Here is a 24,992-nt window from a genome sequence, read left to right as displayed (position 1 = left end):
TAAATAAGTCCCGTATTCATACTCGCTTGCTTTAGCTTTCCATAAAACAATTTCAGTCCAAGAATTGCCTCATTATAAGTTGGTGATTACTTAATGCACCATAATTCCTCAGTCAGGCCGTCATTTTGTTTTGTGAATTGGGGCAAGTTCATCTTTTAGCAGCAACCTTTATGCCCGTCCATTTCATGAATTGCGTAACATTATGAATAATGTTTAATTATCATTTGCTAATTCTCCTCTGCCCCACAGCTCCGGCCTGTCTCCACTCTACTCCCCGGTGGCTTTTTGTGGTGCTCCTTTGGGTCCAAACCAGAAGAGGATTCAGGATCTGTCTCTCAACAGCATGATAGGTAAGAAGGGGATGCTAATACTGAATACAGCTTTAGTTATACTTTCAATGATCAGTCTGAAATAAAAAGTTCCACCAATCTCAAGTACAATTCCCATACACTTTTTGAGAAATTCTTATCAAAAGTTTAATGTGGCTGAAATGCATTGCCCAGGGACAGTAGCCGCCTGTATTGATTTTGAGCGGAAGTAGGTTCACCCTTTCACGACTGAGCGACATTTACACAAATATCTTTTTATAGGGAAGTTTTCTACCATCTCCACAAACATTCAAAGCATTTTAGACTGCGCTCCCTGCTCAGTGAAAGGCTAATGCAAGGTCAGCTTTCTGATTATCATAAATTATTTCAGAGCTGTTTTTTGTCAGACAGAATGTATGTTTCTATGGCAACGATATCAGGCTCTGGTCAGCGTTTGGAAGCAAGATAATAAGGTGGACAAAATAGAGAGACAAGAGGCAAGTGGGTATAAAATGCTAGTAAAATATACTGGGTCCGATCTTCCGCCTGGCGCAACAACAGCATTGCTCAAGACGAAGTTGGAATCTTGTGTAGACCACAGGCGATGCGTCAGTGCTTTGGCCGGGAGCCTGAGGGCGTCGCTCAGAGAAATAAAGGGCTTGCTGAGGCGTGGTGCACTGCAAGCAGCGCTGACTACAACAGCTGCTTCCTTATTAAGCGCTCGCAGGACAAACTACAAACTTTCTCCCACTGTGAGTTAACCACTGTCCCGACTATATCGATGGTCGGGCTTTAGCTCCAGTATTACAGAGCACAGGGCAAACTCCACGGTGCAGAAACGTGATCAAAACACCAGCACACCCTCCACAGTAGCGGAAAATATTCCAGCTTTATGGGGAGTGACCAACGCTTTGCGTAACATCTCCATGGGAGTCTGCCCAGCCCCTGCCCAGCCACTTCCTGCGCTCGGTATGAAGCTGAAGTGTTGACTTAGACCCCCCTCGGGACCACTCTGTTTAATTTATGTAACTTTTTTTTGCTTCTATTTAAATTGTATGGACTCGTTTAGATGTGTCATAAATATTTATTTGATAAAAACACATGCGTCATTTTCCTTCTAAAAATGGAGCCCTGACTTTCCAAGCGGAGTGTCAAAACAAACTATTGGCCGAGTTCCCTGAATTAAATGGATTAACATTAACCCGGTCTCCCTCTTTTTCTGAGTGATTTAATTGTAAACAGAGACGCTTTTCCAGTTTCTACTTTGCCATTATTCTGCTATAAAGACCTAGCTTGTTCACTACAGCGCAGAGGAAGTGAAGGACGCTTTCCCACAGTCCAAGTCATGTAACACACTCATGGACTCTACCGTAGGAAGTACTTTCCTGTAAAGTAAAAGATACTCGGTTCCATCTCACAACCAGCCAAACAACCAAACAAAACAATATAACAAATTAACCTATTTATTTCTGAAAATGGGGATAACAGTTGCATCGTGTCTCCTGCCTTTAGACCCTCCCTTAGTACTACTGCGTGTCGTAATTGTAATCTATGCTTGCACAATCTTGAGTCATCTGACATCCTGCTGTGACACCTTTTACCCAAGAAACACCGCAGTATCCCTTCAGAAAAAAATGCTTGTGTCATCTTGATCAAAGGAATAGCATTGTGGGGAGGACATTTTAGATCTCGTCCTTGTCCCGTCCAGTTGCAAGCTATAAAAGTTCACTTAACACTCTGTTCCTCGACTTTAACTTTTCAGAAACTCCACAGACAAAAGTTAAAAAAAAAGTTTATTTCGTGTCTCTTGTGTTTTGGCCCTCGGAGCATCTTTCTGATACAGTTTTATGTGTGTCCGCTGTTGTCTACAAAGGAACAGGGAAGTACAGTAATTCTCTTGACTGGGCACTTCCGCATTCATCCCCTTAGGTGCAGCTGTTGCCCCTTACATCTTGCGGTGGCATCTTCCAAATCTTTTGCTGGCAATGTCTTACAATCTCTTCTTATCGTCCTCTGCCTCTTCCCCCAGTTGCTCAAGTATGAGTAAAAAAATAGTAATGATGTGCCTTTTTTATAACTTATTCATTTTCTGCTGTTGAGCGGAGTCCAAGAGGAAGAGATCCTTTGGGAGGCAGAGTGCGTCTAATGTAGGGAGGGTTTTGTATTGCTGCCACACACGATGCGCACTGAGGCCGGTGACCGCCTGAAGCTACAGTTCTGAATGACAGTCGGTGAATAGAGGCCTGTGTTGTGAAGCTTCGGCCCTGCAGGGTACTGGAGTTTCGATGTGCATTTTGATAGAAGCTAGTTAAAATTTGATAGTGAGGATGGCGCTGGACTGGCATGTAGATGGTGAGAGAATATAAATGAACAAATGACCGAGCTGGTAAGGTTTAAATGATAAAGGTGAAATTATTATTTATTGATTTCACAATGCGGTTTTAAAGATTGATTAATTTGCCCTTTGGCTTTAACTTGTCAATCCCAATAACCACCCACATGACAGTTAATTGGTCTCTAGTGAAAATCGTATTTATAGAGGCAGAAATCAATGAAGCAAGAAAGTCAGAGTAAATATTAATTTGGTTTGGTTATGATTTTGATAAAGATCAGACCGCATTTTATGACCAATTTAGGCAGAAATGTAAGAAATTCCAAAGTGTTTATATACATTTTCCTCCTACTGTAACTACTCATGCCGAAGTTGCAATTTCTTATCTAATCTTTGGTCAGGGCGCATCCATCCAACCTATCCATCTTCGACACAATACAAATGTCATTCTGTGATAAGGAATACAACGCCCACATTCTCACAGCTAAACCTTTCTCTGCTGCCACTACCTCAAAAGGCCATATCCAAAAAACTGGCTCTCGTCCACATGAAAATCCTCAGGTTTTCTTGGCTTCGTAGCAATGTCTACAATACGAGCGATCGCTGTTATTGTTTACTTCCGCAATTTTCGCCGGATGTTTGGTAGGCAGCTGATGCATACAGGCCTCTAACTCGGTTTTATAAAATGATAGATCTGTGACAGCGCAAGAGAAGCAATGCCCTGTTTATGGACATTGTTTTTGCAGATTATAGGATTTTAATAAAATGTTTATCAAATATGAAAATGTAAAATGCCTACCACGGCCAACGGATGTGACGACATCGCGATCGCTCGTATCCTGTGCACAGAATGTGACGTTTTGCACACTCTTTTGAGTGCTGGTCTCTTTGGGATGTATTTTGTTCACGGGGGGGGGGGGAACTGATGCAAGATGCATTTCATTTTTAATGCGCACCACTATTAATTTCCCCTCAAAATCTTGATGAACTTGGCATTAAGACCTACAAGTTGAACGGAGCCAAAGTCAGGCCTAGAGGGGCAGCTCATTTTAGATGTGGAGATGAAAACGTGGGTAGAACTGTCTGTCAAGTAGCCAAGAACAGATTTATAGATGTAACGAGCAGTGTTAATTTTACTCCCTATCAAATAAGTAACGTTAGATACTAGATTGCAGAGGATAAGCTAAAATAGATCGTTATGACCCTGAGACCCTGACATCCAATCTCAGTACATGCTCGATAATAGATAAGAGCAGTAATGTGAAAGTTTTGTGGCTGCTATGTGGGTGTACATACTAAATTAGTTCCTAGTAAACACAATGAGCAAGCTTTATAGAAACAATAGTATGACCCATTGACTTTCGTGTGTCTATGTTGTTTGTTTGTAGTTTCATCATTATCTCGCGTCATTGTCTCCTGAGCCGCCGTGCATTTTAAACAGAGAAGATAAAACATGATGAGGAATGAAATGGATTTTCCGACTCCTGCCAATTAAACTGTGGGTTACGCTCAAACGACGACGATCAAAGGGGCATAACTGGCAAATTAAACATGAGACATCCTCATAAGCATTAGGCTTTAAATAGATCTGTCAAAATCTGTTCAATATAATAAGCGTGATTGGACAAAAGGCTTGAGGCGGTGATTGTATGAAATCAACAAAATCAGATAAAATGTGTGATTTGAGTCCTAATCCATCTTAATTGATAAACTTGGAGAACTTGGAGAACTGCAGCATAGATTAATGGAGGGGACAGTTTCTTTTTTTGCTGAAGCATCTTTTAGTCAATTTGCAAGAACGTTTAATTAACTTGATTGTGAAGGTGCTTAAATACTGTGTGTCGACACCGAGCACGCCATATCCTGCTTTTGGCGACCAATGACCATAGAATCACCAACCAAGTTAATGTTACTATGTAAACATTGCCACCAACTGAGCTACTGTCCCTAAATGCAAAGACGTTTTAAAGTGGAACCCTTTATTTTCCTTGAAGCTTCCTATATGTTTTGGGGTCAAATGTCAGAAATTCTCATTAATAGTCCAATTGATTAATGTAATATAGCTTGGCTATATCTTTTGCTTATCCACATGTTTCTGTGTTTTGTTTGCTTTGTCATGTTAAAATGCAAAAAATTAAACTTACAGTTGTATGTTGTTTGCATAAATGGGAATCTGTAAGAGTTCAGTAGAGAGGCTGCCATGGATACTTTGGTGATTTTTGTAGTATTTCTGCTAATTATGATAGCAAATATGAGTTTAATTGTTACCTGGACTTCAACCGGTCGACTGCACTTGAAGAAAGTTGTTTTCATCCTAGAAATAGCATGGAATGATTTAATCTATTCACAGCAGATGGCACAGGCTCCTGTATAACGAACAATTTCTAATCTTGTTTTTGTTTTGCTTTTTTAGGTCAGACCCTGATTGCTGGTGAGACTCCTCCCCTGTCTTCAAACCAACACGAGGTGCAGCTGAAGTTCCTGCTGACTGGTCTCCTCTCTGGCCTCCCGCTGCCCCCTTTCGCGCTCCGCATGTGTCCTCCGCTCACCACCAAAAACATCAGCCACTACCAGCCCTTACTGGCCGTAGGTAGGTATCTTTAAACATAAGAATGGACAAAGGACTCGTCACGGAAGCAGTGGGAAATAAACACAATCAGCATCTTTGAGTTCTAAGGTTATGTGCAAGTTAATTAGATTTTATTCCGTTGTTTTATTACTTGGTCCAAAAGCACTGAGTAAGTGTATACCAAAACTTTTCCTCCCCACCCACAGTCTTTTTAAAAACGATTTGTTTTGACCAAAACTGCACATACATTTGCCAACGTGTGGGAGGACAGAAGACCTAATTTAGTAGTTAGTAAAATGTTGTATTGTTTTCTTATATAAATTCTTTTTCTCAGCCAGCGTTCTAACCAATGTTGCATAGTAATATTTAATGATATTGTTTTTGCAATATCAAGTTCTACATAAATCCATAAAAAAAATATAGATTCTTGGATGGTAAATATGCTAAATGATATTTATTGTTTTACATAAGTGCACTTTGTTTGAATGGTTCTCTCTCTTCTCTCTCATCACTGAAATGTACTGCAATGACTTTGCATAGGCTTTATTTTTACAGTGCCCATGTTGTTAGGATACAAATGTCAAGGATATTAACAAGGTTGTTCTCCTGAGATCTGCCTCCACTGCAATGCCCCATCGTTTTTATTTTATTGTCAAAACGTCCTCCTTTCTGGTCATTAGTCATCACAGCAGTCTCTCCAGACGACACTTTTGGGTGTTGGGGGGAAAGACGTTTGTCCCTTTGATTTATGAAATGTTAGTGGACTATAGTTTTTGCATTTGTCACTGGGCACCAACTTCTGGGGAGGGCAAAGTACGGGTCAGAACACACGCCTGTTCTTTTCAGATTGAAAAGCAGCACAAGGCGGGTAAGAGACCTTTTAAACATTAACTATCTTCAGTATAAGGCAGATTTGTACAGCTAACTGCAGCATAGTTATTGCAAAATTAAAATGGAAGACATTGGTGCATAAGCCAGTTTTTTTCCCTCTAATTGCTTGGGTTACACAACACCATTAAACCTGTTGACTCTCTTCTCTTCATCTTAAAGTTATCTGAAAAAGCATGTAATTTTCTCCTTCCAAATAGTGTAATTATTAGTACATTTGTTTGAAGGAGCAGAGCCGTTTGTTTGCATTCTAACGAGTTCAGCTTTTGAACCGGCTGACCCGCTCTGCTTTTTCTCTTTCAGTCTTTAAAAAGTTGATAAAGTTCATATATAATGGTGAAGTGAAGTTTGTAATGGCATAAATTATTTGGCTCAATGGACAATAGTAATATTTACCATCATTTTGAAGTTGATTACACTTATTATAATGTGCTTCATAAAATACTTCCAAACCCGAAATTCAATTCAGCTTCAGCTTCCTCCAGCCTGACCAGTGAAGCTGTCCTTCGAAACGGCTGTTAAGTTGAATATAAAATAATGTCAAGTAAAGTTCCTATGAGAAAACCGGGGCATTGGTTTTAGTTGCAGTTGGAAGACACTTTTCTCCAACACAGACAAGTTAGACTTGAAGTGAGAAAATAATCTGGCATTATTACTCCCCTAAAACGGCTGACGGAGCCCTGGAAGTGAACTTTGGATTTATTTGTTTTAGAAGCAAAAATGGCGGGAGTGTATTATTGCCACAGGAATCATGCATGCATTTCTGAGTGTGTTGCTGAATTCCAAATTAAGAATGAAATATTGTTATTGCAGTATTATGCCACAAAATATCCATATCACAAGGGGCCACAGTATGTCGCAAAATCACAAAGGTTTTCCATCTGACTGACTGTAAAAACAAAAATGTTAGGTCACTGGAGAATGTGCAAAAGTTCTATTTAGTGAAAAAACTAAGCTTTTACATTTGTTTTTACCATTACTGTTGTTGTTGTTGTTGTTCAGTAAAATATCACAATAATATTATTAACGCAATCTTGAAGACATTTTTATTTTTTATTTTCCCATATGGTGCAACCCTTCTTTGTGCCAATCTTGCAAGTGCCTGCACCAAAATCCATTTAAAGCTATAGTAAGGCTCTTTTCCCTGAGCCGCAGAGCCCGAGTTTAGTTGTCAAGCTGAAAAATGGCCTACACTTAGTCCCCTGACATGGTCCACATAAATTAATCATAGCTCACACAGACACATGGTTCCCTCCCAGCCGCAGACGTGCAGATAAATAATATCACCTTCAGCCCTCCGCAATTTTCGTCGAGAGGCATTGTTGTTACACAAAGGCACGTCATGTCCACATTACAGGACACGCCGGCATCACAGGCTCAGTATAAATCATTTCATAGACGTGTATCAGGAAGTTACCACACCCTCACATTTGATTTAATTAACGTTTATTTTCTCATCTTTCTAATAATGGTGCTTAAAAACATTCTCAAATGCAAAGCTATTCACCTTTAGGGCCATTATACTTACGTCTTTATGCTGCATGGGTTTCACTTCAATGCTGCCTTCTAATAATGTGTCTTAAATCGATTACATTTTGTTTATTTTATTTAGAATACAAAGCAAAGCACAGCAAACTATCATGACTTTTACAAGTATCACTGTTTTTAGTATCGGCAAGTATCCAGGTATCAATTTTATGTATTCATTCTGCTTTGCGAGATAGAGCAAACAATGCAAACTACAAAAAGTGAAACAGAGTAGAGGCTCATACCAAGTTTTTTGAGACTTGACATGTTTGAGATTCAAGCGTTTAAACCTTCATGGCAATATCATTTATCCCTGGATCGTTGAGGCTTCATTTCTTTTTCTTCACAAACAGGTGAGACAACCTTGTGTTGCTGAGAGATGACGATTCTTTTATAGCAGGGGACGGGACACGAGATTGGCCTCAAATGCAAGTACCAGATTGCTCCATTTGATAATTGTTCTGAGTGGCTCAGACGGACACTCACCATCGCTGTCTGCAATCTACAAGTTTGTCTGATGTGCTTGGTGGAACTAAACGGAGAGACCAAGAGCCCCCTCTCCAATCTGAGCCCTTTCAGCGCCGCTCTCTCTGAACACAGAGCTGCAATTTCTGTTTCTCCCAATCAAGAGTGTGAATGCAGCAGCAGTGTGGGACCGCAGCCCGTCAAACGCAGATGGTCTGGGGCGGACTGTGCTCCGCTGGCCCCCGATGGCGCTCCTGGATGTGAAAGCTGGAACGACCCGGCAGAGTTTTCAATGCACATGATTTGTCAAGTCCCCACAGTAATCTACAATGTGAAGTGGTTAAACAGTCCAGTGGCTGAATCAGATTGTAGCTTTTGTTCCACTTCCTCCTAGCAGGGCTGTGAATAGAATTTTAGGATTTGATAATCACATTAGGGATGTTTGAAAGGTGACGGGAGAGTCCTGAGGCTTTAGCTCTTAGTACAAAAACAAACAAACACACAATCCAGAGTGTCGTGTTAAATTTAGAGCCAATTTCTTAAATCGGATTATCCCTTATATGGAGGTCACGAGAGCTGTTTCACTGTGTACAGGGAACATGTTTAATCACATAAAAGCCCGCTGTAAAATCAGTGAAAAAGAAGACCTTTTCGCACTACTTGGGGCTCTGACTCCCTCCAGAATAATCCAAGGAGAACTGCGGGTCATTTATGATGATTCGTGTTTGCCCAAGAACCAAGCTAATTACAAAAATTGCTGTGCTTTACTAAACACTTTGAAATATTGAGCCATTAAGAAAATGTTCCGGGTCTAGTCTTGCTTATCAACACATGAGAAAGCTTTGATAAATCACAAGCTTTTCCCAAGTTAGCAACACTTTGGCAAGTTGCCATCATTATAGCCGGTAATGCTCCTGAGCTTGGCACTACTGTCTATGCAGGCCTTTGGATTGAATAAAAAGCATAGAATATTAGTTAATTTCATGCATTCTCCTAGGAAACTCAAAACTCTTGAAGCTTGAAGACATACCAGAGCTGTAATTTGAAGTAATGAATGTTGCAGTTGTAAATTAGTTATACTCTCTTGAATTAAATTAAAAAGCAAGGAATTGTGTGTGATTTTGGATGAGGAGCGAGTTTGGTGCCGTGGCTTTCTGCCTAATTTGGCTTTAATGGAAAACAGTAGGTAGTATGTTTAATTTATCACCAATTTATTTTAGTGGCACAAATGGGATTAGCGCTTAAATCATAGCGCTATAGAAAATGGTAAACAAACCACCTTTGTAATTAGTCTGAGGTGTAAGGGTTGCACTCAGCCTGTCAGTCTTGCCGTATCGTTGTAGCGCTCCGTCCTGAGCGTGATGGCGGCTGTCAGTGGCTCCGTAATCATGCGGATGTGGGGAGCGTGGCAGGTGTTGTGGCCGCCGCCGGCATCTGTCGCCTCTTGTATTTGACTCTGAGCCACAGAATACACCTCATCAATGCTTCCCCAGCGAGTTAGTGCTTGGCGAGACACTCCCCGTCTACTCCCGTCTCTTTCCCCAATGTGTGGTATTCTTTAAAGCTGTCGGGCTTTTATGGGGGAGATGAAAGGAGAGGTTTTTACTAATGCAAGGTGCAGGGTTAGATGAAGAGACTGTTTTGTGTCTGTTTATTAACGGGGCAGAAAGAAAAAAATCTGTTTGGGTATTTATTTGTACCAAGGAGTGTTTTAAAGGTAGACGCCACACAATGTTGGAACGAATGTATAATTTCACTCCATCAGAGGCAATCTGGTCTTGGGTTTGATTCCTCAACCATGCGAGCCCGTCTCTGTGGTGTTTGCATGTTTTCTCCGTGTCTTGGTGCAACCCTATGAGGGCCAGATTTTCCCCATAAACACAAAACATGCATAATAGGGTAATTATCCAGTCAGGTACCACACAATTCTCTTAGTTTCCCTTCAGAGACCATAAACTATACCTTAACCTTGAAAATTATGTGATTTTTATATGGCGTTTGGACTTCAAAGTACAACACAGGCACATCGCCTTTGTGTTGTTATATTGCTCAAGTATTACAACTGTGTAGCGTCTTTATTGACAACTGGACAAGCTGGAGTAGTTCATGTTTTTGTGTTGATCGGGGCAGACATTACATTATTAAGTTATTACTGCTGCTTTTTTTCATTCATAGTTGTTAGAAATAATCAAATAATTGGACCACATTGTGAAGTCACACAAAATCTCTTTGTCTGCTCTTTACCAGCTTGTGCGGAGTGAAGAAACTAAAATCAGTTCTTTTTTTCCAGTTACCTTCAATGTTCTGAGAGAGATAAGTCGACCCTGATTGTGTGCGGACAGAGAGGGTTGAAACTGCCACTCACAGCTTCACTACAGATGGACATGATTCAGTCTTTGTTTACTTTATCTCTCTCCACTTCCTCTGTCAGACCGCTCTTTCTTTGGCCCATTTCTCCAATCCGGTCCTAATAGAAGGTGTGCAGCCAACCTCGGTGCGCACAGGCGCTGTCTGCCCTCCTGTCTAAAAACCTGTAATCTTTTGTGAGCCTGACAGCTCCATTACACAAAGCCTAAAGCCCCTTTCTTTGACTTGTGTTTCAGTAAAAGATGCAGCAAATGCAAAAAGAAAGGCACGGTAAGGTCCCTCTCTGTAAACAAACTTGAGATTGGACAATGAAAAGTTTTAGGAAACGTTCAATAACACGTCTGTAGGGGACTAGTAACGGTTTGTTATGGGGTTTTTATGAGATCATCTTTGTGGCCGTTACAGACCTGGATAAATGGAGAGGGGTTGCATTAGTCTTCATGCAAACAGCTGTGCGGTTTGGAGTGGGGGCCCTACAGGAAGTAACTGGCAGAAACTGAACTAAGCATCACATCAACAACCTAAACTTTTTAATGCAACTGATTTTTTTTAACCATTACTGTTTGTTTGTCAGAAGCTTCACAAAAAAAGCCCTCTCAGATTCTTTCGCAGAAACTATAAATATCATTTACATTGTAAAGGAAGTGCAGCCACTGGAGCAGGCGGTCGAAAACAGAATAATTATAGGATGAATTCATTCTTCTATCCAGTGATCTGTCAAAGGAAATAGCCATTATATTCAGAGATCACAAAAATCTATTCAAAGCCTTTTTGCGTTTGAGATGCACAGACTCCTCTGCTTCTCTGATTCCCCGGTGGAGCTGAGGTGAAACAAAAGACATTCATCAAACCAGTGTTTTCAAACAAAATGTTATTGCAAGATTTTAATAAAATTGGGTCCACCATGATTAGATGCTTTTTGCAGTATGAAATGAAAACCTTAATAAAAACACCCACGCTCTTTGTAATAGAATGTGACAAAATCTTCCTGCTTCTTAACATCAGACTAAGACAGTATATGAGTTCGTTGTGGTTTTTACATTGTGCAGCCTTTAGAAAAAGACACAAAACAAACTCAACTGTCTCTCCTAAAAGTTGGATACATTAAACACCCAGCAGCATGCAAGGTCTTTGAATTAATTAGTCCCTTGATAAAGGTTCTTTTGAAAACAATGAATTTTGATGCATTTGACACAAACTTCCCGAGCAGTTCACTTAGCTTTGCCCAGGAATTATGATTCCCTTTGGTAAGAAAGTAACACCCCACTTTTGTCTGTTTGTGATCACCATATTGTTGGTAATCATTCAAATTCTCATTACAAAACTTTCCCTAGAAGCAAGCTGATTTTAACTGTTTTTCTTTAGCAACCAAATGAGCTGAACTGTGTGCTACCTCCCCAAAGTCCCATGGCCGTGGGTTGATGAGTGAAATTACACTGTATAAATGATGTGTTGAATTTTTATTTTCCACCTACCTACTTCCTGTTTGCCCGATCCTTCCAGCTGTTCTCCGTATGCGGGGCTATTGCTGCCCACTGCGCAGCTTTGCCTATCACCACCTCCAGATGTTCAGCCAGCATGGGGTTGTCTCCAAGCTGCCCGCTGCAAAGTGAACATACATGCGTTCAATCTCAGAGTAATTAGATAATCAGACTGCAGGCCTAACACCAAGGTCGGTGCTCAATGATTAGAATTTAATTGGCTCTTTATTTGTAATGTATAAAAAAGCATAATGGAGCTAATATGACTTAATGTATAAAGCGAAGGGGAAAACGATCTCAATGGCATAATCAATCAATCAATCAATCAATCAATCAATCAAACTTTATGTATCAAGTGCTTGTCATACATAGGTGCATTTATTTACAGTACACGTTAACCTCTTACCCACCAACCTTAACCACACCTTAACCTTTCGTCTCGTTATTGCAGCTTTTCTGGTACATTTGTGTCATTTGTTTTTTTTTTGGGGGGGTTTAAATACAAAATCGACTTTTTCAAGCTTTACATCAAGTTATTATGTTATTCCCTCATTAAAAACATGCCTGAAGTGTTGCCTTGGCACATTCACGTATTTTTGAGTAATCTGTAAAAACTCTGATGGCAGCCATTTTAGGGATAGGTTTGCCTGAGTCCTCCTAGGAACGCCCCCACCTCCTGGAGACGCCTCCGAGCTTCCGTCACCAGCCGAGTAACCAATCAATGCTCCTCAGTAGAACCCCCTCCCCACTGATGCCACAGACAGCGTGTGGAGGGGGCGTGTCGGAAAGGGTCAGAGGTTCTTAAAGAGACAGAGGCCTATTTCAAGACGTTCGCGACAGCCATTTTGAGAGAGCAATTTCATACAAGGCAGTTATTCTAATTTACTGCATTTCAATCTTCATCATTGTAGTGTGCTATAAGACTGGTGCTATGTGATTGAAAAAAGCATAATACCCCCTCTTTAAAGCCAAACTGGAGAAAATGGGCTCCATTCAGGTGAGGCTTGAGAGGTTAATGGTCACTTCGCACCCGATTGTAGCTGTGGGCTAATTTCCATCTGTCGTCCACCGCTCATACCATGAAACACACACTCATTCATCCTGGCCTATTGTACTTGTCTTTAGTGTTAAAGGAACCGTTTTTCCATACTGAGATGTGTTCTTGCCTGAGATTAGACAAGTTAATGCGTGTTTGGTCGCTTCTAACTTCACCCCGTTTGGAGCTATAGGAATATGCAGAGAGAGGCCAAATGCTAACAACATCTTTGGTCATTATGCGTGACTGAGCGGACCCACAAAGACCAGACAGGTACGCATCACCTTGTCTAAGCTCAGGTAAGAACATATCACATTATGTAAAAACGGTGGCCTGTTCCTTTAAGGGAAACAGGCGTGCCTGGAGGAAACCTACAGGAGAACATGGAAGCTCCCCACAGAAACGCCCCGATTGGCCGGAGAAAAACATATTTTAATGGTCTCATACAGTTTTAGCCATAGTTCCAATTTGCCTTTTGTTTCGGTCCAGAACTTGATTTGCATTTTGCATTATTTTCTTCATAATTTGCCACCCTACATTCGAGGAATTAATCATTGCACATAAATGAAGTAACAGACATTATTCATCAATGTATGAACAGAACAAATCAATTATTCACAGTGACCTTAAATTTGCCATGGCCGTGATGGAAAGCATTTTTTGTTTGACCTTTATGTTAAAACAGGAAAGTCCCACTAAGAATAAGAATCTCTTTTTTTGGAGGGAGTCCTGGGCCCCGCACAGACACAGGGAGAACATGCAAACCCCAGAAAGAAAGGCCCCGCCCAGCCCGGGAGTCAAACCATTTGTTGGATATTGAACCACTGTTGTTCACTGTTCACTGGAATTCAAAATATAATGTAATGACAACCAAATAAGGGTGTCAGTGTTATGGAATCTAGATGAAAGCTTTCTTTACATAAAATTTTAATAATGTCTTAAATGTTATATTCTCTCTATGAAGATAATTTGTTCATAAAAGTCAAAGAATCCTCATATTCATTTTATTGAGTCGTCTGAAATCTGATTTGAAATGGAATATAAAGGAGTTATTGCTGCAGGATGTGCTCGAGTGAAGACAGTTGAGTGATTTAAGATAACCGCTCTTCTTTTTTACCTTTAAATGATCCACCTGCATTTCTCAAACTCCATGGCTCTCTACGTTTACTCCTGTGGCAACTCTCACCCCCTTAACCGTATCTTGTATTTTTAAAATTGTGCTTATCGTAGTCTGAGTGCCTAATAAAACTCACTTTGCCGCAGTTTCCCGTCAGTATTAAATGTCACGGCTGGTATTTAATCAGACGGAGGAGAGGGGTCCCAGAGGCCGGTGTGAAAACGTGCCGTGAGCTCCGCCGCTGCGAGCTGACTGACAGGAGTTTGACGTACTGCCTGTGTCCACATATCTGCTGCTGCGTTCAAGGGGAGCACGGGCTTGTCGGAGGCTGGGGGGATGCAGGCGGCGACCTTTCCTTTCTCAACAGCCGTGTCACATTTCTCACGCCCCGCACTTTGTCTTGTGTTGCAGGCACGAGTAATGGTTCCGTGCTATGCTATAACCTCACCAGTGGGCTGCTCCACAAAGAACTCAGCGTGCACTCCTGTGAAGTCAGGTAAGAGCAACTCCCGAAGCAACGCAACAATGCTTCCAGCTTTCGAGTTTGTTGGTGTAATAACAGTTTGGGATCATCACGCTCATCTTCGGAACCTCCATTGTTCTAATATGGAGCGAGCGTAGACCTCGAAATATGACATTTGGGGCAGTTTTATTGAGATTATTGAACTTTAGAAAATGGCAGGGTTGATTCGTTTTGACATTTTAGTTAATGAGTGTATATAGCAGTAAAAAAAAAAGTTTGCCAGCCTCCTAGAAGACCAAGTCATAAGGTTTTTATGGAAAATGGAAAAATGAAGCTGTTTGGAATCCTCCTAGAGCTTTTATTTGTACAAGTTTTCTTATTGATCGAGGTCAGAGCCAATGATTCCTCGTAGATGCAGCCGTGTTTTGAGAGTAGAATATACCAACATTCTCATTTAGGCCAACAAATGACAATTATACGGGAAGGCTGACACAATTCCCTAAGGCTCTAGGTCAGGGGTGTCAAACTCATTTTGGATCGCCGGCCGAAATTCAGCTCCCATGGTCACAGACCGCAGATAATAGAGAAATCTTTTCCAATAAATGAATATTAATAAGCTGTGATTTGATCAAAGCCCCAACTTGACTGTAGCTTCATTAATATCATTGGCTTACACTTGTATTGCACTTTACAAGCCTGTGTCACAAGTTCCTCAACTGCCCTGGGGCAGACTGTCCATTTATCACGTGGCTATGTAATGTGTTGTTCATATCCTGAGCTCTTTTTATGTCAGTGCCCTCTGCTGGACACCTGTGGAACTCTTTCCTTTTTTTTTTTAAATGTAATGCCCCTAGTGGTAAGAATAAGCGTTCTGGTTAATCTTTAAAAATTACTTATTACATTTTCTTTTTACATACTCAATACAATTTATGCTCTACAGGGCCGGATTAAATCATCTCCATATGTTTGACACCCCTGCCCCAAGTCATTGTTGTTACAGTTTACAGATTCATATTAAAATTAGGAGGTCACCTTATAATTTCATAGTCAGTGTAAATTCTTGTGTAATTGGCATTTTTGACTCCTTAAAATCTGTAAGTGTATGCTTCTCCCCAGCTGCGTGTGTCTTTATGCAATTAGAGAAATAGGAAATCATCAATGTCTTCAGAGAATTAGGGAAAAGTAGTCAATAATATTTTGACATTTTACATATATTTTTAGATCTGCACCATGCTTATTTCACAATCATTGATTATTAGTATAGTCTTAGTTTTAGCTTCAGAGGCTGGAGCTATTTCTAATTATAGATTTCCCCCCATCACGTCTAATTTTGGCAAAAGCAGAGTCTCACTACGGCAGAGTCCTGTGGCGGCCTTTGTGGTTGTGCAGTAAACAGTCTCTCTGCTCTTGGTAGGGAGCCTCTCACTGTGAAATGGCAGGTCGAATGAACCTCAGCGGTCCGCAGTCAGACGCACATTGATTACTGTTGATTGTTTTCGGCCTCGTTAGTGTCTGCAGAGGCAATTGGCATCCGCATAATTACGCCGCACTGTCAGAGCAGGGTCTCGAAGAAAAATAATTCCCTGCTGTGTATGAGTGTTTGTCTCATTGTCAAAAGGGGCTGTGGAACTGATCACAAAGACGGCCAACTGTGACTATTTTATTGTGAAGTAGGTCATCCTATAGGCTACGAATAAAACCAGATATAGTTGTATTCAGGGCTTGATGTTAACTTGTTTGGTCACCGGCCACTGTGGCTATTGGTTTGCAAAAGATGCTAGCCACCAACTAAAACATAATACATCTACATTTAAAACCTGATATAAAAGAAACCAATAATAAAAGACTGCTTATTTTAAATGTATTGCTCTTATGTAGTACTGTAGCAAGTTCATAGATGAGTCCTAGTACCACTGATAATGCATTTACTCAACAGAACAGCAACAGAAGTGCAAACTCTTAGAGAATTTCATGTCTAAACGACAGCTTAAAAAGTGCAACAGAGAATACCAGATCTAAACCAGTGCAAAACATAACCTGATAAAGACCACACATTAGGTCAACAGTGACAAAGCATCAAAACTGCACAGGGTAGTGACTCATCACCATATTTGCGGCTGTTGGAACATTACTTGCTTTGCGTCATTGCTTAACAGCCATTCTTGATTTCGTTTCCATTTTTCATTGAACGTCCTTTTGTTTTTCTTTGCCTCTGTCTCATCATTGTTTCTTTCTGCATCCTCCTCCACTATTCTCTTTGTCTTGTCTTCTGGCTTTTTAGCCCTGGTTATATTTACTACCGTGTGCGCTCCCTACAGACTTAAACAGACATGAATAGAAAATCTGAATAAGAAGCAAATATTATGTGTTATACAGTATTTTAGTTTAAAAATTAATATTTCAGTCCTCTCTCGACTGTTAATGCTCAAAATTAATCTTGATTTTATTACATGCGGTGGGTTGAATGTGGGCTTCTAAGTCCGGTGTACACGGCATAATTGTTTTGTATCTTATAAGATTTTTAGATGTCTCATCAAACAATTAAAGTTGCTATATTTGAATGGTTGCACTTTTCAAATAGCAAAGACTGTAATTATTCTGAGAAGGCTGTTTTTTCCCTAGAGGGGAACCTATTGTACATGTTTTTAGTGGTAGGGAAAACCAGAGTACCCGGAGGAAAACTGCGCAGACACAGGGAGAACATGCAAACTCCACAAAGAAAGCCCCCGCCCAGGTGGGAATCGAACCCAGGAAAAAAAAGGTTTGATGGAGGCTATGGTATAGTACACTTTTTTATAACACATTTACTCTACATTTGGACCTAATTTATTTTTTCAATTAGCACATACACTTAAAATATGGGAGGTAAATACAAATATAGACCAAAATGTATTTTTAAAGATTATTATTATTATCTAGTAAATGGAAGATTAAGTCTCTATGTGCTGCGTTGGTTTGATTTGACGATAGCTCTGGGACTGAGCCTAAATGAAAATATAAAAATAAAATAAGAATGAACTCGAGCCGCAGCCTGTTTTCTCCTCTATGTGACACTCAGATTGTGTCCAGTGGGTCAACACCGGCTCACGCTAACGTGGACATGGGAGCGCACACACGTGTGCACGTACCATGTACACGCCGCCGTGTACACGCCGCCGTGTACACGCCGCCATGTACACGCCACCACGTACACGTCACCATGTACATGTCACCATGTACACGTCACCATGTACACGTCACCATGTACACGTCACCATGTACACGTCACCATGTACACGTCACCATGTACACGCCACCATGTACTGTTTGTGTAAAAATAGACTCCACCCAACACTCTTGAGTTTGGGTATTTGTGAATGAATAAAAGGGTGAGTGGCTCGTCTGTCTGTTCAATACAAAGTCGTTACGTTTCGCTTTTTACAGCGGGTTTGCAGCTCGGGGGGTTTCTGAGAATAAGCAAGTTTTGAATGTTTAACACCGCGTGTCTTTCCATACCCGCGCGCTCCTGATTCGCCGCATGCACGGCTGCAGAGGTGGGCACAGCGTAGCAGGGACAGACATGCTGTGAAATGGATGAGTCTTTTATTAGTTCAGCAGTTTGCATTTCAATGTTGTCTCAGATTTGAATGCCTGGTTATAAAACACGAATTTCAAATCTAATCACAATTGCATTTTTTTTGTCTGAAAATTGCATCCATTTGTTTTAATTTTTTCCACCACCCCAAAATCTTTCTTCCCATACTATCCAATGTCCTTCTTCTGTACACGGCTGTATGAATACGAATAACAATAAAATGGAATTCAACGTTCAATAAAGTGTTCTCTTGACATCAACAACATACAGCACCTCATTTATGATTTACTAATTAATGTGCCATTTTTAAATTATTCATAAACATTTTCATTTGCGAGTGTCACTAATTGAGTGGTTAATGGTTGTTTTCACTTTGTCTTTATTAGGACTGAGGTGCTCCGGGCTTTCACACTGTCAGGCTGATGTAAAATGTTATTAGTTTCACCTGCAGTCACACTGTTTACAAGTGAATGGGCTTATTGATTTCTTGTCCTGTATACAGTGTGTGGTTATTAATTTTACTTTGCCCTATGAAAAATGTTGTGCATTTTCGTGGTGGCCATTTAACAAGATGTACAACGTGAAGCATCATTGATTATACTTTTAAATGCATCTATGGCGGCTGCACCTGTAGGCTGCTTCTTCTATAAACTTACCTTACCTTAAAAAGACATGTTGTGCAAAGCCTTTTTTGAGCCATTAACCACGTTTTAATGTTGTTAGCACATCAATAGTATTAAATTAGTAATGCCATATTGCTAATAAAGATTATAATCGATATGGCCCCTCTACCACTTAGAAAGGTTGTCCTATTAACATCTGGTCACATGGTCGGAACAGCAAGATCAATCATCAATGGCCAATGTACCATACCGAAACAAAAACCAAACACCATTAGGAAAATCTGCAGTTTCTTCAATAAAAAAGTTAGACTTTAAACATGGGTGTATGGGACGGGTACTTTTTTTTAAATCCAGTTTTGCAAGGCCTGCAAATATAATGAATTGCAATGTTCGTGCTTAAGTTCCTGTCTGTCTCAGAGGCTGCGGAAGGAAATTAGCTCCTAGTGCTACTGTCTAGTACAATTCATCTTTTCTGTACATGGTACCAGTTATATAAATCACTAAGATAAATTCACTTCATTCACACAGTTTGAGTAATGCTGTGAGTAAACACTCACTAATTTCTTATTTTACGACTGAAGCGCTTCCATCTCTATTTCTAGATTTTCGTTGTGTCGTAGATGGAACTTAAAACTGACCTATATATCTATAATAGAAAACGCTATCTCAATGGCCGCCGCCTGGGCGCCGCCATGTTTATTTCCCATACCGACTTTGAAGCTAAGCAGGGACGGGCCTGGTTAGGACTGGGATGGGAGACCGTTTGGGAACTCCAGGAAGTCTGGCGACAGTAGTGAGTTTGTGCGTGGTTGGTGCTGACCGTATTCCGTCTCCAAAGCTTTGTCTCCGAAAAAAAAGTACACGCAAAACATTGCCCAAAACCTGCTCAAACACGAGCCTCTAATCACACGCGCTGCTCCGACTGATTTATCCTCCGTGTGAGTAAAAGCGAAAATGAAACTACCACTTAACGAGCGCATGGCCTGCACTGCGTAGTTTTTTCCTTTTTTTTTTTTTGCTGCTGGACCATTTGTTTTCTATTTTGCTTTCACGTCTTGTGAGCCCAGAGGTACATTTGATTCTAAAGCAGCTTTGAAAGCATTGCCAATTTTATTGTAAGGTTATAAATACTGTCTAACAACGATCATTAGGCTATTTCATTTCAAAACCTACTTATTTTTTTTTTGATTGTACACTACCGTCATGCACCAAACCGCGGGTCCTGCACCGTGAACCGAACCGTTAGAGCTGAACCCCTAATATTTATCCATAATTATTCCACTGTCTCTTGAATTCTATTCCCTGAGTTTAGCGAACATATTGTCGTTGTAGTTAATAGGAAAGGAGTCCGGGTGCATCAAACACTCCAATTGCTGTTTGTTTGAAATTATTTTTAGCATTCATTATTTTACACATTTGTAGTGGCCATAGTTTTTGGAATGGGTTGGGAACCACTGGTCTACAGCTGAACTGTGTGACGGGTTGGACATTTCTTTGTAATCACTCATAATCTCCGAATATCAAATGTGGAGACTAGCGTGGCCCGGCCGAAGGCCGGGTTTCAGCTAGTTTTGATATAATTCATCATTCTAACCATTACCCTTTATTGTACACTTCCCAACGTAAAACACATGTCTGTAATTATGGAATATTCTTACATACACCAGTTGGTTTCTGTGTTGTTAAACTGGTCCTAATTGACAGCTTGCATTCATAAGGAAAGACTATTTATTCTAATTAGGGCCAACAAGTGGGAAACTGCACCCCCACCTCCTGTAGTTAACTTCCTGTGATCTATTGTCCAATTACCGTCAGTGGGCCACACTGAAAGGTCCCAAAATCAAAAGGCCAAAACAGCAGCCCCCCAGCCCCATTGAAATAAAACAACTGGACATTTACAGAGAGCACATTAACCATCTGTAATAAACCAGGATTAGTTAAAGTTCTAATTGAAGTAATTAAAGGTGATAAGGCATTGATTTGGAGAAAACACTCTTGTTTGAAGCAGAGCCAGACTCACTTTAATGAGAAAAGTCTACAGGCTCTTCCAAGCATCAGCAGAAATGTGAGTTGTTTTTGGTGTGAGCTTGCTCACTGTTGTTAATTATTCACTGTTGCAATCAGTGGTCATCAGCTACTGTAGCCACAGCTGCCCTGTAGACTGACTCCATTGAGGCCAGTAATTTGCCCCATTGGCCCCTCCGACTACCCCTAATCACATGCTCACACCGCACAAACACACAGAAGTTTCTTTTTTGGTTCTAAATCTTGAAAATCCACATTGTTTGTTTGTTTTATCCCCATTTCATTGACGCCATAATATTCCCTCGTCCAATTTTCCATAACCCAGCTGTCATTTATTTCAGTTTATGTTTGTCCAGGTACTGACACGACTGGAACAAAATTATGCTGCAATCCACACTGGTGCCACATCCAAATGATAAAAGCAGGATCATTTTGAGATGTGTTTTATCAGAATGAACCCACGGGCCTGGCCTCTGCGCTGCCACAGCCTGCTTAGCATCTCATTTACATTTAGCAGAAAAATCAGCTAATTAATCATGCAGCTATTGCCAATCTCGTTAGAGCTGAGTCTGTGCTCCTTTCGCTGAACCCACTTCTCCATATCAAGGATTTTAGGATTTTGCAGAGAGCTCATTGATGGAGATTAGACAACCACTAGGGTTGATCCAGAGTTTAATCTACTCTATAATGATGCTTTATTAGGTGAGGTTTCGTGAAGCAAAAAGTATTTTTCTAATCCTGGTCTAGGTTTAATGCTTTGTTAGTTATATTATAGCATATTCAGGTACAATATGTTTTATTAATGCTTAAGTTCAAAAGTGATATTATTTGAAGAGTCCAATATCACAGCAGTAGCAGCAGTGAAGACCATTCTTTCTCATTTCTGCCTTGCATGATTTACGGTTGCATATGTACTAGGGATGAATCGAAAATCGATTTAAAATCGATTTAAACTGTTTCAAATGTGGATTGATGTAAAAAGTTAAAAAATCGATGTTAAAGCCACTCTCAGCTAGTCCATTTTGCAGAACCGGAATGGTTGCATTTGACATTGCATCAGCAAAGTCTCTGCACTGTAAATTTAGTTCTAAATGCAAAAAACAAAAACAGACTTGTAGTACTTGAGAGTTGCAGTTTAACAAATAAATATAAGTCTCAAAATGTTTACTTTGCTACATATTTATTCTGATAAATGTGTGCTGTACACAAGATCAATGAGATTTTCGTATCTTATTGCAGCCATCAGGGTTCACTACTCCACTACTGACAAAACAAATTCAAAAAGACATAGCTGAGGGCAGCTTTAAACAAAAAACACAGTCAAAAGGATTTGTTTATTTTCATGTCTTTTATTTATTTATTTTATGATGTAAAGTTATCTCACTGAGGCAACAGTTAGTTTGTTACAAGGATAAAAAATAAAATAAATAAATAGGTAAAGAAAATCGAAAAAAAAAAAAAAAAAAAAATTTAAATCGGGAACGTAAAAAGTGAATCGGGGCTTGAGTGCATCGTTGCTAATATCTAATATCTACATCGCCCTAATGTCTACATACCAGAATCTCCATGATGCATGTTTCATACTGACCTTGTGCTGCATCTTTAATCTCTCTTCCCTATTTCTGTTTCAAACCAAATAATTATATTGTTGGTTCAGACATGTCCAGGTCAGTCTTCTAGCTCCTTCATCCTGTTGATCTTTTGTTTTGTATCTTCATCTCTGCCTTTTCCAACACTTTTTTCTGACTAAATTGTTGTTTTGTATTTCTGCACAGGGGCATCGAGTGGGTGAGCCTGACCAGTTTCCTTTCCTTTGCCACTTCTGCCCCAAACAACATGGGTTTGGTGCGAAACGAGCTCCAGTACGTGGATCTGCCCACAGGTGAGACCCGCACGCGATTAACTTTACCTCAGGACACGACCACGGCTTTAAACCATGCCTCCTCCACTTCATATTCTATACGGCTTTTTCAACAGCGTCTTACAAGCAGTAGTCCCAGTCATTCGCTTTGTTTTCCTAAAAGTCTGTCGAGTCTTTTTTTTTTTTTTTTTCGCGCTGTTTCGTTTCGCTCAAGGGTGTCCTTGCACACTCCCCAAAATTACAGAGCAAGCAGAACTTTGTTAGGATGCTCCAGCTCTCAGAGGCGGCAGAGTGGGTGAAATGTTTTAACAACTAAACATTTGAGTGTGTTTTTTTTTTTTTTTTTAAAAGAAGACAGAAATTGCCTATTTGCTTTTGTGACAGCATGTGTTTTTTTTCTCTTTGGTAGGTGCTATGAAGCATTTTGACTTCATTACCTGTGATACAAAACTAATGTGGTTCATACTGTGACACGCCATTGTTTAGTCAACAATCCACTTTAGAGAGGGAAGAGAGTGCGTACATTTTACATTGGCCTTTCCCAAATATTTAAAAAAAAAATCTCGAGTCTTCATTGTTAGAGAATAAAATTGCTGAACAGTTGTACTATCTCTGTCGTATCCTGTCGCTAGACTCTTCTGTGGAAGCATAGACAGACTTGAATGGTAGGACTAGCGCAATGTCTCGAGTTCATGTCTCCAGAACCCTCACAGATGATAAACAAACCTTTCCTGCATGAGACATCCAGAACTCCTGCCCATTTTTCATCTTTCCTCTCGCCATTGTTTATTCATAGTCATAGGGATGATTTTTGGAAGCACATTTCACAACTTTCAGTGAGCTATATGTAAACAAGCTGCCAGTTTATGTTTGATAAAAAAAAAGACTATTGTTGCCTATACAGAACACAAATTTTCTCTCAAATTTCTGCTTTTGCAATAATCTTTCAAAGTATATTCCATTACTTGAAAAAATTAGGTGTTCCTCTGTGGGTTGTACAACTGTTATGGTCTGTATAAATGAACTGAGCGGCTCAGGTGCTAGATTATTGAGACATTTGAAAGTGAAGTAAATAAAGAATACAACATGTCCAAATGCTGGTCTATATGTTGAGACTGTAGCTACTTACTTTGGTGTTTGCCGTGTATCCATGCAGTATGATATGCATAACCTCTGTAGCTTGTCTTTGTATTTGCTCTTGTAACTTTTGGGACATCTGATCTTGTTTCTGTCTTACAAAAAGTTGGAACAAAAACATCAATAACAATTTCATTTGTGCTGAGTGCAGAGACAGTGTAATAGATCTGGGATGAGTTTAGTGTTGCGGAAATGTAACAGGCTTTCACACTTAGCTTTGTGACCTCTGAGGAGGATAGACAGTAATTTTTATATAACTGTAAGATGACAAAAGCCACAAGTAAAGCTGAGAAAAAGAAGTTGGAACTTGGTAAAATCAGAGTAACTTGCAATCAAAACTTGAAATATGCTGCAAGTGTTTGGTGAAAGAATATTTTACCCTTTCATAAAAACGAGAATTTGCTATGTTTGTATTTTATGTCAGCAAAACATTAACATTAGGAAATAGGAAATGTGCATTGCAAAGATAATACTAGACTCTACAGAGATTATTAGGTCTCCTTAAACATATGCGCTTGTGTTACTTTCATAACAAACATAAAAAAAAAACTGCTTGTCTGATAGAGAAGCATGAATGAGCAAAGTACAATATCAATATTACTTTTTTATGGTTTTTAGTTATGGTTAATCGTAAAGGAAGACAATGCCACTATTTGATGACCCTATATAGTAGTTAAACTGTTTCCTGGTGGCTGTGTCCCGTCTCAATAACGACAGCTGCTGGGATGAATATTCTGCCTCATAAATTTGGGAGCTCTGCTTTGTGCATCAGCAGGGGGGTGTGGTACGTGTCTGGAGTGAAAATGAGAGAGTCCTGTTCGGCGTCGCCTCACATACAGTATAAATATTTATCGTGTTTACGGATGGTAATTGCACATTACTTATACATGCGTGACATGACAGGTGCCATTGGCGCACCAATTCTCCATAATCTACAATTAAAGGAGCCAACCTTAACAAGTCCAACTTTGAAAATCTGCATCTTGATTGCAGTCTTGATTTTTGTAGTCAGATAATCATGAGGTGTCTGTAATTAGAATTATCATTTTATTTACGACACGATAATTAGCACTTGTAATCACTTAAAATATTGTTTAAGTTAAGTTGTATTAAGTAGTGGAATAGAAAGTACTCAGCAAAGTCCTACCATTAGTCTTCATAGTACCCCCCATAGTACACCTTTACTGTTTTATCAGTACTTCCACCCACATTGTTACTC

The 24,992-nt window shown here is 40.0% G+C and overlaps 1 protein-coding gene across 1 annotated transcript in view; it reads left to right on the top strand.

Moving 5' to 3' along the window:
• wdr11 (WD repeat domain 11) overlaps nucleotides 1-24,992 on the top strand; it is a 79,053-nt gene that overhangs the window by 18,304 nt on the left and 35,757 nt on the right. Inside the window, exons 9-12 of the mRNA XM_079559709.1 lie at nucleotides 250-350; nucleotides 5,054-5,230; nucleotides 14,502-14,586; nucleotides 22,551-22,657. Of these exons, the coding sequence (XP_079415835.1) occupies nucleotides 250-350; nucleotides 5,054-5,230; nucleotides 14,502-14,586; nucleotides 22,551-22,657 (470 nt within the window). The remainder of the gene's footprint in view (nucleotides 1-249; nucleotides 351-5,053; nucleotides 5,231-14,501; nucleotides 14,587-22,550; nucleotides 22,658-24,992) is intronic.

The sequence above is a fragment of the Gobius niger genome (assembly GCF_951799975.1).
Source record: "Gobius niger genome assembly, chromosome: 7".
Classification (NCBI taxonomy): Eukaryota; Metazoa; Chordata; class Actinopteri; order Gobiiformes; family Gobiidae; genus Gobius; species Gobius niger.
The sequence above is the reverse complement of the archived record's forward strand: the minus strand, read 5'-3'. Positions and strand labels throughout refer to the sequence as shown.